General features: G+C 33.8%; 1 protein-coding gene across 1 annotated transcript; it reads left to right on the forward strand.

Moving 5' to 3' along the window:
- The first annotated feature begins 564 nt into the window (after positions 1-564).
- Positions 565-13,204, forward strand: LOC136272478 (neuronal acetylcholine receptor subunit alpha-6-like). Its single transcript, XM_066074110.1, has 3 exons — positions 565-714; positions 9,971-10,408; positions 12,032-13,204. The coding sequence occupies exons 2-3, from the start codon at positions 10,097-10,099 to the stop codon at positions 12,908-12,910; spliced, it is 1,191 nt and encodes a 396-aa protein (XP_065930182.1). The 5' UTR covers positions 565-714; positions 9,971-10,096; the 3' UTR covers positions 12,911-13,204.
- Positions 13,205-16,308: the final 3,104 nt, after the last annotated feature.

Here is a 16,308-nt window from a genome sequence, read left to right on the forward strand (position 1 = left end):
CCTGATTCCGCTCACAGTAATGGCAGTGTTCCATACATTGAAACTGCTGACACTAAAAAGAAATAAATTTCGTTCCACCAAAAAATCGACTCGCAAATTGGAGGTGGTGGTTATAATGGTCGTCATGGCCTTCTTCTTGTTTCTGCTCCCTTGGCACGTGTTGGCGATTTCCTACGAGTTCCAATTATTTAAACCGGGATATACTGCTGTGACTGTTAGTTCACTGCTACTTCAACTCAACAACTGTATTAACCCTGTGTTTTACGCCTTCTTGTCCCCGCGAGTTAGGGAAGGAATCTGCTTTTGTTTCGTCGCAAAAAGGGGAAACAAAAGAAAAACACCAACCGCCACAATATCCACTAATATTTACAGCTCCACAACTATCGCCCTTAGCTGTGCCTCTTTATCAACTTCTACGTCATGTGGACCGGTAACCCCGAGCTCAACTCCAAATACACAGCGCGTAATTAGGTCACATATCTACACCAACAAGTCTCCAACTAGTTCTTTTGGTTCAACTCTGAAAGACTCTCGTCCGACTTTCGCGTAAATCAGTAAATCATAATCATTTTTCAAGTTATCAGATGTTACATTTCTATGATTAAGTCTCATGACGTAAGGTGGATCCCTAATCGAGAGACGTCGTCATTGATTGTTCGCTACACACTGCATTAAAAAACATGTATGTGATTACCCGAGGAACAAATAATTATTGTAAGTACCTTGTGTTGATGAATTTGCATTAATAGTAAAGTGTAGTTGCTTGCATGAGTTATAGTATGTACCCGTATATTTACTGTTTCTACAGTGTTTACAAATGCTTGCAGAGAGGACATCAATGAAACCCTTCATATTTTTTCAGATTTCTTAATCTTCAAAATATGTCTGTAGCTGCGCAGTTCGACAGTTGTTCTAAGTGATTAATAAGGCATTGTCCTGTTCTTGTTTGCATATTTCTCAAACAAAATAACATGATGTACTTCATATTTAGTGCTTTTATATCTTTTGACAACATTTATGGTCAGTTTCGGGCAGAAACAAGCCAGTTAAAGGAATGTTTACATTCTTATCATCAAATTTACAAGATGGCCGCACACCCCCTTGAAGCAATAAATCTACTTTTTACTTTTAAGCTCATTCATAAGTTTTGATAACATCATTTACATGTATCCTAACAATGAGAATTTTTTATTTAAACCTTATGTTTATCTGTATCTATAGAAAATACATGATTGTACATCCATAGAAGGCGTGGTGAAGCCGAGACTGCGCTTTCACCTCGCCTGCTATGTACTTTTGACAACCCAGCACATTTTCGTAGACAGACAATAACAAACCTATAAGGTGTTTTGTTTTGACGAGGACCATTTTGCAAAACTGTGTCAAACGTCCGAGATAGGCCATAAAAATACCAAACAGCGTATTTTCCGTTCATCAATTATTTATTTACGACTATGAAAATAATTAAGATAATATATAATAATAAAAAAAAATAATTGCTACGTGCATTACTTTAAATTGCTTACACAGCTTATAGTGGCACAGATTTTTAAATACTCTGGAAATTTTTAATTGACGGGTCTATTTTTTTATTTCTATATAACGTTTCTACATTTCATTCGACTTCACTTTGACTTCGGTTTGAGTGGTTTGTTAATCAAATGGGTCCTTGATAATGATAAGTATAAATGAATATTTAAAAGAAATACAAAAGAAAATTACAATGAACGGAAAACTAACAAAAAATATAGAATGAAAAAAAAAACTTAACCATTTAGAAAATACTTGTAGTAAAACAAGTATTTTTCTTGTCCCCCGTTCCACCTTCTAAATACTAGCGCATCATATTGTTATAATGTTTTTGGGAGTTGATTTTAGTCAACTCTCCTATGCAGTTACTCTGGCAAACCAAAAGTGAAACAGTGTTCTGACCTAAGCACAAATCATCACCGCTGACAAGACTTAGTTCTTGAAAATAATAGAAAAATTCCATGTACTGTATGCTGAAGCATTGTTTTTCGAGGAAACTTATCAATAAACACTTTGAAAATAGTCAGATCTTATATAATACGAACAATTTAGATATTTTTATTAGTCTCATATATTCCTACGCCAAAGTTTAATATAGCCTCGTTCAACCAAACGATCGGCTGTCATCGTAAATCTCCGACAAGCACAGACGCTCTCTTGCTTGTCGGAGATTAACGGAGACAGCCGAGCGTCTGGTTGAGCGAAACTAGGGTTCGATATCAATTATAGTGCTTGGATCCATACAATTTTTAGAATTGCTTCGATTACTAATACATAGTTTGAAATCTATCTTTAAATATTACACAACATGATTCATACGGGGTTTCTCGAAATTCTTGTCGGAAAAGTCTAAAATTCATATAAAAAGTGCGTAATTCAAGTACAGACTAGAAACTAATCCCCATGCAAGATAAGATGATTTAAAATAAATGATAATCGATAAAATCAACTCCCGTCAGTACTTCAATACTTTCATTGATAATTTATTTCCTTTGGTTAGTGATTAGTAGTAGAAATGATTAAATATACCCGCAATTAATCATGCTTATTTCACTTCCAGCTCCAACTCATCTCGTGGGAAATGAATGTACCTTTGTTCTTAGAGTTGTATAATAAACACTACATATTCTTAATTTCTTGAATGCGAAATCAAGTATGCCCGACTATCACCGAGGAATATCTAAAGTTAACACCCGAACAATCCAAAATTTGATTATTCATCAACGATAATGATGGACAAACAATGGTACAAAATGATATGAATTCTAAATGGAAACCAAAGAGATAAAGTAAATCTTGAATCTAGCCGAATGTGGAATGGCTCAACGTGATAATGACCGCTACATGCACTAGCTGTACTGTGTCGTACTGAAAGTCAAACCTCGTCGTAATACCAGTACTTACAATTTAAAAAGATATCCCTTCAGATCAATCCATACATCACCCAGGTTTGTTTCAATCTGTCATTGATGATTTCATTTAAGTACTCGATCTAGTCAGCAGAAATAAACAAAATATATAAATAAATGAACTAAATCTATAGATCACTAAAATGAAATTATGAAAAAAATAGCGCAAAAAGAATTAGAGAAAAAAATTTATGAAAAAGACAAAAAATAACGCTTCTTTTAAATCTATATCCTGATTCCGTGGCACACTTGTGATAATCGTTCCGAATATTCAACCACCATTTTCAATTTGATTAATTGTTTCATTCTTATCTTTGATGGTCGCTACCATATTTGATGGATCTATTATATGCATATGTTGATTTAATAAAGTACATTTGGGCTTTTAATCATAAAATATGACAAAGAAATTCGGTCCTCACTTACTGTGCGAGTGCATCTTATCGACACTAGTATCCGTGGACAAGTCTTCATTTTTCAAAGGATTCCATGCGCTTCCATGGCGTTTCTAATGCGTTGTCAGTCAGACCACGAAAATGGCTGTTGTACAATAGCATGTGATATAGTATTCTCGAACTGTGATGACTGTGTAGAAAGTAGCTTTTGCGAATATTCCATTACCTATCAAAAGACGTGGATGGAATTCATGCCATTTTGTTTTTACATTTTCACATGTTTTCTAACAATTTATAACGGTTCTTTTTTGTAGATGTGTCAATTACGACTTTTGTCTTTTACAAATTATTTAGAAATTAGTTACGTTTCAATTACAATGCTCCTTACTTCATCAAAACAAAAACGTGTTTAGTTCAAAACTATTCTTTTGTTTTCCATACAATTGTACAACATCATGTGCAAGCAGTCAGCGCGGAGAGCAAGCCGTAGACGCAAGGTTAAAACTCTTAGACGTCATGAGCGCTCGGCGGATACTCAGTGAGAGCGCAGTCAATCGCCAAGTAGAACTCAATGGAAACGCAATTACAGATATTCCACACACGGCAGGTAAAGCAACACTTTGCTTTCAAATAGTAGTAAAAGTAAGTTGTTTTTCTTTTGTTTAATTTTTACTGCATAATGTTTTTTGATTTTTTTTTATTTGTGTGTGTTTGTTTTGTTTTGTTTTGTTTTTGTTTGTTTTATTGTTTTTTTTTTGTAAATATATAGGTCATCTTAACTTAAACAAATCCAAAATTGACGGTCGGGTGAGTTTTTTAGTATTACGTGAGGGTCTATTAGACAAAAACCATCAACAACAAATTGAGACAAAAAGTTCAAACGGCATGTCTAATTTTTAAATGAGTTTTCCCTGCATAAGTCTCTCACTGATCTTATTATGTTCCTAATTTTAATGGGTGAAGAATTGAAAAAGATTACATTTAACTTCATGCCGAAGAAAACATTAAAAAAAATCTTATGACAAAACATCGTAAATACAATCAATTCATCTCCTGTAAATTGGGATTCGGAACATTGATTTGTGTGTATCGAGTGCATATATGTAACTCTATATATATTTGTCATCTAACACATCATTTTTACAGATTTTTCAGTTATCTTAAAAAACATTTCTTAAATGAATCCTTTTAAAGTACTGTCTTAAACCCCTGTCACAACGGAGTTGCGTTCTCACGGCGATCCCACTGCGTCCTTAAATAATGTACATGTAAAACGCCAAGGTAAATGCAGTAGAGTCTCCTACATCGCCATACCAATGCAACGGCATCTTCGTCCGTCGTGGTGGGATCGCCTTGAACATTTAAGAACACCATGCGACGGCGCGCACTTTGAACATGCACAAAGTACTACGATCCATGAATTTTACAACGCCATGAACTCGCCGTGGGGACGCAGCTTGGTGTGACAGGGCCTTTATACATGTATACATAAAGATTTGAGAATGGTTTGTTTATTTTGCATTTCTATATAGGCAGAGAAAAGAAAACACTGTCATAAGACATTGCCTTACATCTTTTTTTTTCACTAAACGAGCATGTTTATCTGCCAAATTGTACCATTACATTACCTCTAAAACCCATTTTATCATGGTATATTTTTATAGCCAATTTCATGGACCTATAAACAAGCCTACGCTCATGGGTGTATTTGCGGTCTATATCCTACCCTTACATATATCAAAAATTCTTTATCGAGACACAGAGTATACTAAAACACGGTATTACCATGCTAAATTGTTAGTGTGCTCTGGTGGCATATAATACTCAATTAAGAATATGGTTTATTATTTTTACGGCGGATTAGCTACGATCTGCATGACGTGTCCCTTGTCACTCACCGAAAGTTTAAAGATTTCAATATATACTGTAGGAGAATTTTTTTCCCCATCATTATCTTAAGACACTAAACCACTATAACGATTAAATTATAATTATTTATTGTCATCAAATGCTTTAAAATCTTGATGTTACAAATAACAACACCCCGTTAGGTAAAATTATGCAATATTGAATAACCCTGTGGCCATACAGAGTGAAAAAAAAGAGAACCCCCCTCCCCCCCCAAAAAAAAACTAATAACAAAGTAATGTTAAATGAGTAACCATTAAAAGATTATAAAAACTTTAGTTCAAATTATCACCGTGTGATTGGGGCTCTGGTGATAACTAATAATAGTCAACCTGAAATACAGGACAGGAGACAATATAAAATTCACTTCTTTATTATTTGGAGTCCGTCGCAAAAGAGTGTAATCAATTATAAACACAACTAGACACGATCTCGTTGCGAGCAACGAGGAGGTCTTCCGTCCGATTTTTAGAAGAGGAAATGACTTTGCCTTTTATCTTCATCAACGAAACATATCAGGAAATGCAGATGTGATCTAAAAGAGCAATGGATGAAGGATTATACACCCCGTTGGATCCCCAATTTAGGGACCAGCCACATTTTATTTCATATCAAATAAGAGGTCTTTTGATTTCGATACATTTTGTGTAAAAACTTATTTGTAACCGTTCTTGATTTATCTGGAAGAGATCATGGGAACTGATAACAAACAAGTTTTGGTTGCACATTGTTAATCACATTTTTTAGCGTATTTTGTTCAATATTGCTCCTTAAAATTGCTTTTTTTTAATTTTGGGACGTTGATGATAAGTTCGGACTTTTGACCCCTTAAAATCCCTTATTACATAACATAGGAGTAAACAATTTTCATGTATAGGTACATAACATTTCGATTAACATAATTGCTTCCGTAATGTATTACAAAATATTTCACAATTTAAGGTTATGATTAAAAGACTTTAGAACTCTATCGGCTCCTAATTTGAATAGCCAGCCCCTTTTTCGTGATATAAAAAGAAAGCTCTTGTCATTTTAAACACATTTTGTTCAACAAGTATGTAGAATTATGTACCGTTCTCGAGATGTCTGGAAGAGATCGTTTTAAGGGCCGACCCTATAACTCCTTTTCGGGACCGGATCACAAAAAATTATGGTTGCAAATTGTTAACGACATTATTTGGAGCATCTTTTGTTCAACATTGCTTTTCAAAATTTCTCTCCATTTTCAGATATATAAGATCAAAATTTCGGACTGCTGGCCCCTTAAAATCCCAAAATACGTAACAAAGGAGTAAACAACTGTCATGTATAGGTACATAACGTTAGGATGAACATAATTGCTTCTATAAAGTATAACAAAATATTTCACATTAAAAAGATATTATTATAATACTTTAGAGCCCTTTCGGCCCTAAATTTAAAGGGCCAGCCCCTTTTCCCTAATGTCAAATGGAAGATCTTGACTTTTTGAAGTTTTTTTGTTCTATAAGTCTTAACAAAATACTTTTGAGAAAAAAGATATTCAAAGAAAACCACAAAAAAATCATGACGCTTTTTATCTCAATTTTTAAGCGCAGACGAGCTTCGGTGTTTTTCGTCACAGAACAATGAAAATGCTTCTGTCATATCCACAAACATAGGTCTACAAACCCTGAAAATTTGAATCAAATATCTGTTTTCGTTTAGGAGAAAAACACCGGACAAGCCGATCCTCTAAAAATCGTAAAAACGTCAATATCTCTAAAACGGAAATGACGTCATCAATGTAAAAAATTTCCAATAAGGTTCAGATCAATATCTGTTAGTTCTGAAAGTTTCATTAAAATCAGCCAAGCCGTTCCCGAGAACTCGCGTGCACAAAAATGCGTAAGAAAAAAAAAGAATAATAATAGGGGAAACAGAAACAAAGCAATAACAAGAAGGTCTTCCGTTGGAAACGGAAGACCTTAATAAAAGATATAAAACAATGGTACACTGCATATTTAAAATGAATGTGCATAATGATGTCACAGAAAAGTTCATGTGTTAATTAAAACACCATTATATAATCACACAATTCATATCAGGTACAATAACATGTCTACTATATATCTTTATCATGAAAATAAATGAATAAAATCAAAATGAAATATTAATCTTAAAAGGGGAGAATTAGCTTAGAATAATTATGCTTGGCTATGAGAGGGGATTGAAAGCAACAGACCAAAAATAGAAAATCACATGTTATTGTTTACATCAACAGTTTCCGGTCAACACCAGACAAGATCATGACTTCCGGTTACAGGGGGGGGGGGGGTGCCTATCAAAGCTTTCACACCTAGTCCAGCTTTACTTAAAATCTAATATACTATATACAAACATACTACAACTCAAAATCTAAACCCTAATCAGTATTTCTTTTGCACATCAAACAAAAGTATAAAATGCTCGACTTAACCAGTCTAGACGGACTCCCAAAACGGAGTCAAGGGAAGTGAATTTCTGCAAGCATTTTGGACTCCGTTTTGGGAGTCTACGCATGCGCACTGGTACAAAATATGGCGATTTTTCGATGAAAACATGGGGTCAAGAAGAAATCGTCTTGCAAAGTGCTGCGTGTGTTGGCAGACTTCTAACATGTTTTAAAAGACCCAGGACATAATTTACTATTGATCGTATTTGCACGAAATAGGGGTTTATTTGCACTTAAGAAAGTTATTTTTCTTCGAAGTTGGACGTTTGGACGATGCTTAAAAAGTGATATTTTTGTGTTTTTCATGGAATTAATCGTTAATAAAAGGTAAATTGGATTAAATTTTACTTCTTTCGTATTGTGTTACAATATTAAATCATCAAATATACAAATTGATAAGTGCGTAAATGAAAAAAGCTTCGATTACTAACAAAACCTGGTTGCTCTAGCGATGATTAAAAACGTCTTTTTGGTATTTTAAAAATAGGATAGGTTGTTTGAAAGCCCAAAAAATGAAACAAATTGTCACTCTAGATTCAATAACACTTTAAATTGAACTGATAATTATCATAAAAGCAATTATAATCGCTCGCGGCATTTGCGATGTTAGGAAACCATGTTAAATACATAATTATTCAAGATAATTGAATAATTTAGCATGAAAAAGATTAAAATGAGACTATACTTTAAACAAACAATGGTAAATAAACATATCCAAGCATTAAATTTATTTCAAAACAGTTATAGTTGTGCGTGATCGAAGTTTTGGGTGAACTTTTCATTTTAAAAATTTATCTTACGTAATACACGTAAACGGATATGAATATATGACATTAATATGTCACATAAACGTTCAGAAATGTTTTTGAAAGTTTAGAATTCATTTTTGTCGTGTTTTGGCCAATTTTAGAGATTTATTTAGAACTAAGGGGCATAACTCGCACGTTGTTTACATTAGAAACGCCATTTACCGCAATGCATGATGGAGCCAAAAACTCCGTTTTGGGAGTTAACTCCGTTTTGGGAGTCCCGTCTAGACTGTTAACCTGACAGCTAGTCTTTGAAGTTTTTTTCTTGATTTACAAGTTATCAACATATATCATAAAAAGCATAACCACATATCACAAAAATAACTTTACTTACATGATTACTTTCTGCATATTTGTTTTCGTTAAGTATTAAATATGAAAAGCAGCACAATGTACTGCGCGTTTACACAACACGCTTTGTTTACAAGGCTAAATTAGAAACCCGTAAAAGACAGATATGCAATATCCGAAAAAGTCTTAACTTTAAAAATTAAGTTACAACTTGTGGTTTGTAAAATTGATTTAAAAATAGGAAATACCATAATGTGAATTGTTACAAAAATTAGAACTTAATTTGTCTTTCTGAATGAAATTGTGAAAATCAAAAGATAACATTCTTAAAATTATTTGTCAAAACAGATAATTGTTTAAAAGCTTTTCATCATGAAGTGATGAATACTTTTTCTAAAGTGCAAAGTTAAACATGTTAAAGTACAAAGTAAAAATAATTCAAATACAAATATTCTACATTACCTGAAATACAGGACAGGAGACAATATAAAATTCACTTCTTTATTATTTGGAGTCCGTCGCAAAAGTGATCGGACAAAACCCTGCAGCGTCCCCTGTCCTGGAGTTGTTCTTGCCATTAATTGATACAAAGAATTGTAAAGAAAAATTCACTCATTGCTTACATCAAAGAGGCGGATTGACACGATGGTTTTGCGATACAATGCGTATTACGTAATTATAAAAACAGCGGCTGTCTTCGAAGGATAAATCTAAAAGCATATATTTAATTAGCTCGGATGGCACTAATTGATTTAACAACTGTGCGTGTGAATTATCCACAGATGGCCTCAAGTTATTTATCTAAGTAAATCTTATGTAAAATTGATTAAAGTCAATAAATATAAAATATAAGTTTTCAAAATTAAAAATATAATAAATTATGTGGAACTTATAATAAATTATAAGGAAATGGTCAAAAATAGAAAAATATATTTGAGGGTCAAAATGACACCATGATAAAATCAACATAACAAAACTACAAACATTAATTATTAAGTATTATTGGCAACGTTTATTGACGCTTCTACTCTTGAGATTAAACACTATCACCGATTTTCATCAATTGCTGGTATATAAAATGATGGTCTTTAAAGTCTAGTTGATCCTCAAATAGCATCTCGGATTTTGACCTAAAGTTTGAACTTTATGCGAAGTACATGTACCCTTTTTTGCCAGGGTCAATTGATGGTCATGCGCAGAGAAATATCACGGGTATTAAAGACTTAGAAGATTTTTTTCCGCCTATTTAGTTGACAGAAAAAACCTTGGAGATAGATGGTGGGTTTTGACACTTGATCAAGAATGTTTCGCTCAATTCTGATTCTGGAGACGGTTTTCTTAATAGCTAACGCTACTCACCTTTATTACACTTTGGAAGAATACAAAAACCTAGCGGATGATCTACTTACGGGTTATTCCAACAAAATCCGCCCTATCTGGAACCAAGGTCAGAGCCTCCCAATCAGCGTCAGCCTGTGGGTGTCCAGTGTTAATGAAGTAAGCGCTGTGGACCAGAGGATGTCCACTACAGCATACCTCTACGTTACCTGGATAGATGAATCCTTATGGTGGAACGCGACAGAGACCGGGATTGAAACGATGCAATTTAACCAGGTTTTCTCTCTCTCTCTCTCTCTCTCTCTCTCTCTCTCTCTCTCTCTCTCTCTCTCTCTCTCTCTCTTTCTTTCTCTCTCTCTCTCTCCAATCATTATTCCAGGGCTAGATTACATCTGTGCCACAACTACGTTCATCTCCCATCTTCCAATTTAATGGTTTGACAATTTGCAATATCTGCATAGTTTATTTAACAATTTTACAGGTTTTCTTTTTATTATTATTCTTTATTTAGTTCAAAATGACTTTTTTTTAAAAATTTCCTCCCTACTAAAACAAGCCCAGATTTTTTTCAAATTTCTCAAGCATAAATCTGGGGATATATCTTTTTCAAATCTTACCCAGTTAACTGGCCCATCGGTATTAAAAAGCTAGGGCCGTGACTATAAAAATTAGTACCGATTGCGGAAAAATCATTTTTTGACTGATATCCTTTGTAAAATGAACGAATTCATATCTCAAAACAAATACTTTCATGTTACACTTGCTTATTTATTAAAGATTGATAAATTTGCTTACAAATGAGATAAAATAGTAATGAAACAAATTTTCAAAGAGTATTTAATCTCTTATAATTTTATTTACCTACAGAATTCTCTGAAATATTGATAATGTTGACACCTTAAGGCCCCTAATCAAATGCAAATAAAATTACCCAGAGGACTGGCCTTTTTAAGAACACTATGGGCGTATTTTTGGTAAATTCCATTAAAATATAAATTTTGAAAAAGTTCCGTAAAAAATAAAACTTATCTTTATCATTTAATCTCTCTAAAAATTAAGTTTAGGGTAGAAAACATGATTTGAACAAACCGTTGATCAATTTTTATTACATTAATCGCATAAGTTGTTTAATTTGTTTTTTTTTTTTTTTTTTTTTTTTGGGGGGGGGGGTTAATTTTTCGGTTTTTTTTTGTTTTTTTTAATTTTTTTTTTGGAAGGGGGGGGGGGTGAGATATCAGTGAATATTATGGATCGAGATCGGTATTTACAAATTGCAGTCACAATCGGCCAAATATGCTGCATAAATATCTTGGGACAGACTTTCCATAGATAGGTAAGCGCATCGGCGCGTTATGTAAAGATGCGTTAACGCGATGGTGTCTTGTGTGAGGGCGCAAAAAACGTGTTCTGTAAAATCGAAAGTGTAAAAGGCGAGTAATGGGTCTGTAGCGCATCTGTTACAACCAAAATTACTTTTATTTACATCTATTAAAGCAAACCGTTCTTGCACTTGACATAATATTGAGTTTAAATTGCTAGTATCATAATGTCCACCACTATTACATTCTCCTCCTAATAAGTAAATGCGATCAAGTGCATACTAATGATCTGACGCACCGTGGTCAGTAGTAGCGTTTTATTTAGATTTCAGACCCGGCGTCGACAGGCTCATCACTGGATTTTTAAAATAACACATTTCTTCATGAACATAAATAAACATACGTTATCTATTTAACGCATGTACTTTAACCAAATTCTATAAAATTTCCGTTATGATACTAGAATTAATTCTTATTACTGAAATGGTCTGGGACTATGAAATTTTACATGCTTACATAGATATATGTAATATGACACTTCGCAAAACGTTATCAAAATCTTCATTTCACAAAATTTCAGAAAGATCTTTGGATACCAGATATTGTTCTGAAGAATGGATTCACTGCATTTCAACCTCTTGGAGGCGACTTCTATTATTTGTATGTGGAATCTAGTGGCAAGGTGCAGTGGTATCCATACATGGTCCTTGAGTCGAAATGTGAAATCGATGTGACCTACTTTCCTTTCGACAGACAAATGTGTAATATTATTTTTAAGACATGGAGCTATTCTCGACTTGAAGTCAATCTTACGGTGGATGAAAATGAAATAGGATTTTTTGACTTTGTTTCGAACAGCGTATGGGAAGTGACGTCAATAGATGCTTGGGATGACGTAACTAATATGGAAACTGACGTAACATTCAGTATTTATCTACGACGAAAACCCTATTATTTCATTATGAGTTTAGTAATTCCTGTAATATTTCTGGGTATACTAAACCCTGTGGTTTTTATTATACCAGCCGATGCTGGAGAGAAAATGGGTTATGCTGTTACCATATTTCTGACATTTGTTGTATTTCTTACCATTGTCAGTACATCACTTCCGGCTAATTCGGACAGTATTTCCATTATGAGTATTTACCTTGTCATCAAACTACTCATTAGTGCCCTGATAATTTTCATTTCCTCTTTACAACTTCGACTGAACCACCGCAAATCTTCTCGAAAAATACCGAGATTTCACGCAAGGATGGTTAGGTGTGAGCGCCGTCTTCGCTGCATCCGGAACCAAGTTGACACGGATGATCCAGACAACTACGACAAAGAGTCCAAGACCGCCGACATAGAATGGTCTGATGTCTCATCTGCCGTGGACTTTTTTGCCTTTTGGATCATTAACATTTTAGACTTTACAGTCACCGGAATCCTGTTTTATTTGCTTTTGTCAATTTAGAAATATTCTACTGCGCTATTATACTGTAACAAGGTACAGTTTCAGTCATATCTTGTCCTGTTTTAGAGTGTTTATAATTACAAATATCACAAGAAATTGAAATCATACATATATTTGTAAACACAGAAATACCAATTAACTAAAAATATATGAAAAGTTACCTGATTAAACTTTCAAAAGGATAATTGTGACGTCATAAACAGTGAGTTTTCCTGCAATTTTTAGAAACTGAAAAAGATACCAAATTTTCAGTGATTTTTGAATTATAAAACAATGTCCACAGCTGTCGCCCACAATGAAACTCACACTTTAACTTTATCATGTGAAATCACATAAAATTATTAATTTCGTTGTAGGTACAGTTGCGAACACATTTTCCTCTTCAAAAAACTACGAGAAAATGTGCCAGTTTTCATCATTTTTTACTAAATCTTAGAAATAAGCCGAAATGTTGAAGTCATAAAAAATTTTTTGAAACAAGATACATGTATAAGTGTATCACTTAGTACTTTATATGATCAAGATAGTATGTGCGTATTTTCATGAAATATATATAAACAACTTTTGAATTTTAGGGCAAATATTGAAAGGAACTGTGCCTTCTTCTCTTTGTGTATGTCTGAGAGAGAGAGAGAGAGAGAGAGAGAGAGAGAGAGAGAGAGAGAGAGAGAGAGAGAGAGAGAGCAAATTCTGGTTTTTTGAAACTTTTATTTTATTGAGATGTACATTAACCTTCCCAAATAAAAGAAGTTATATGATTAATTTTTAAGAAATGAACAGCAATTTAAAAAGTTCACCAGGATATGAAGTTGGTTGGTCACGTGATCAAATCATGTGAAGCTCAAAGGGCTTCTCAGTAGATTTGATCACGTACCAACCAACTTCATATCCCGGTGAACTTTTTAAAATTTCTGTTTATTACTTATATTTACGTTTGAAAAAGACAAATCGTTCAGGCCCCGCCGTCACCAAAATTTTTAAATCCCTCAGCTCAGTCCTCAACTCAAAACCTTAAAGGAAAAGTGCATGAATTTGAGGTAAAAACTCAGACTTGAGGCTGAGTAATGACTTGAGGAAAGTTGGTGACGGCGGGGCCGGAACTGTTTAAAAAATTACAGAGATTTCATGTTTACAATAATAAGCGATTAGCGCGTGCTATGATTATTATGACGTCACGAAAAAGTTCATACAGAATTGAACGTTTCTGCTATTCTATATGTTCATATAAGGAAACATATTTGCAAATGTAAATATATGAAAATAAATTAAGAATGTGTAGCTCTGTACAACTGCCCAGAGACCATACATGTAAGTTTTTACTATCTATACTTAAAAATTAAGGCATTATGCAAAACTACACCTGCACCAGAGTACTTGCCTACACCTTTGGTATTTCAACACATGTATTCTATCTACAATCTTTATCTATATATTTAAGAAATGAAGATAATAATTTTTCTATTGATCGACGTATCAAAGAAAAAATTGACCGGAAAACTTCATCAATGCGCGTAGCGCATTGATGAAAAAGTTTTCCGGTCAATTTTTTCTTTGATACGTCGATCAATAGAAAAATTATTATCTTCATTTCTTATCATTTAATAAAACATTTTCAAATAAAAAAATGTAAAGTGTCATTGATCAAAAATGTAAATAATGTAAATGAAGCGGCGCGTATGAATACAAAACAACAACAGCAACAATAGATTCAAAATGGATGCGCCTCCAGCTGATGCAGAGCTATTGAGCTGAATTTAATGGATTAAACACAAATAATGAGTTAAAATCTGAACCGGCCGAATTGAAAACGATAGGAAAATACATGCGATAGCTTGTGATATTATTCACTGTGCAGAAAAACTCGTAATAAAACTAGTTTTCATGTGAGATCGCTGGAATATGCAACTGGACATAACCATAACCATAACATATCCAAGGAGAGGCGATCGTGGACGAAAATAGTTGATATGTCGACAAAGAATAGTATGTATAAGCGACTTTTGTAAACGTTGTGGTAACTAGAAAGCCAGTGATGTACTTAAATGGTATATCTGCCGCTTGGAATGCGCCGAAGGAGTTGATGCATTGCCCATAGCTTTTCTTTACGATGCTTATTCTAATGACCGATCATGTAACGTTACGTGTTTAAATTACAAATTATCGTTACCAAATTTGAACAGCAGTGTTACCGTGAAAGTGTATAGGCCTATATGTTCGTTATAATATTCCTGGAAAAGGAACTGCCAGCCTCGCTGTAAATATTGATTGATCTCAAGCAGACGAAATCGTGAGAAGACGCTTAATTTTCTATTTCGTGAATCAAATAGTGTGTTTTGTTTATTTTTGAAGGTTAAACATTCAAGTTTTTATGTTTATAAAGTTGTATTTTGTTTGCTGACAATAAAACAGACACAACTTTACATTTTGTTGACAGTGTTTATCTTGGAAATTCCCGTTCTATAAATAGTGTTAGATCAAAACAGTTGAGAAAAGTAGATCCGGCAAAAATTTTATTGATGCAGGTATCAAAGAAATTTTTCGACCAATCAGAAGCGCCGATATCTCATCAAACGAATAAATATTAAATGATATATAAAATCAATAAATTTACAAATTAAAAATATTAACAAAAAAAATGTTTATAAAATCCGATTCGTCATGGCCTCCTACTGTGGTACATTTGTCAGCAGAGTTCCTCCAATGTGTCCTCCTTCGGTACCACGTCCTAAGATGACGGCTTCCGTCCACCGGCTTCCAGCGTATACTCTGTCCCGAGTTTTTGCTTCCACCACTTTTTGCTTGATATTTCAATAATAGTAAATACCTTTGTGCTCAAAGTACGTTCATCCACTAATATAAAAAATGTCCAGATTATCTGTTTTGAAACGCCCCCTCTTCCGCTTCAGGTTTCATTACACATCCCGAAATTGAAAGTCTCCGGAGATTTTGCATTGCAACAGCCATTAAAAGACCCGGATGATAACGTTAAAAAATTGCGCGATGTATTCCGAGTGTATTCCGAATGGAGAAAAGATGTAAACATTCCCCATTATAAATCTCCGTATGGAATCTGTTTTCGTTCCTGTGAATTTTTCTGAATGGAAAGGGATAATTGTTCAATGAAGATATCTTGGATACATTCCATTTTAACGATTTCAATTGTATTTCTTTCACAGGTATGTGTAATTTTATTAAAAATCATCAAAAAGCGATGGAAGCAATAACTTGGGACAGACTATAGTAAGTGAATACACGAAGGAGGTTACATGGGTGGTAAGATGTTAAATACCGGAACACTGGTGACTATGGCTGGATCATCACTGGGACATTGCTGGAACCTTGTTGGGACCTTTTAATTATAGATAAATAACAATATTTTCAATTTAACGTTTCACTTT

Source organism: Magallana gigas, chromosome 10, assembly GCF_963853765.1.
Source record: "Magallana gigas chromosome 10, xbMagGiga1.1, whole genome shotgun sequence".
NCBI lineage: Eukaryota > Metazoa > Mollusca > Bivalvia > Ostreida > Ostreidae > Magallana > Magallana gigas.

Excerpts from the sequence above, each read along its gene's own strand:
- LOC136272478 (XM_066074110.1), top strand. The coding sequence starts at position 10,097 with ATGTTTCGCTCAATTCTGATTCTGGAGACGGTTTTCTTAATAGCTAAC. Across the intron at positions 10,409-12,031 it reads AAACGATGCAATTTAACCAG|AAAGATCTTTGGATACCAGA; the intron begins GTTTTCTCTCTC and ends ACAAAATTTCAG.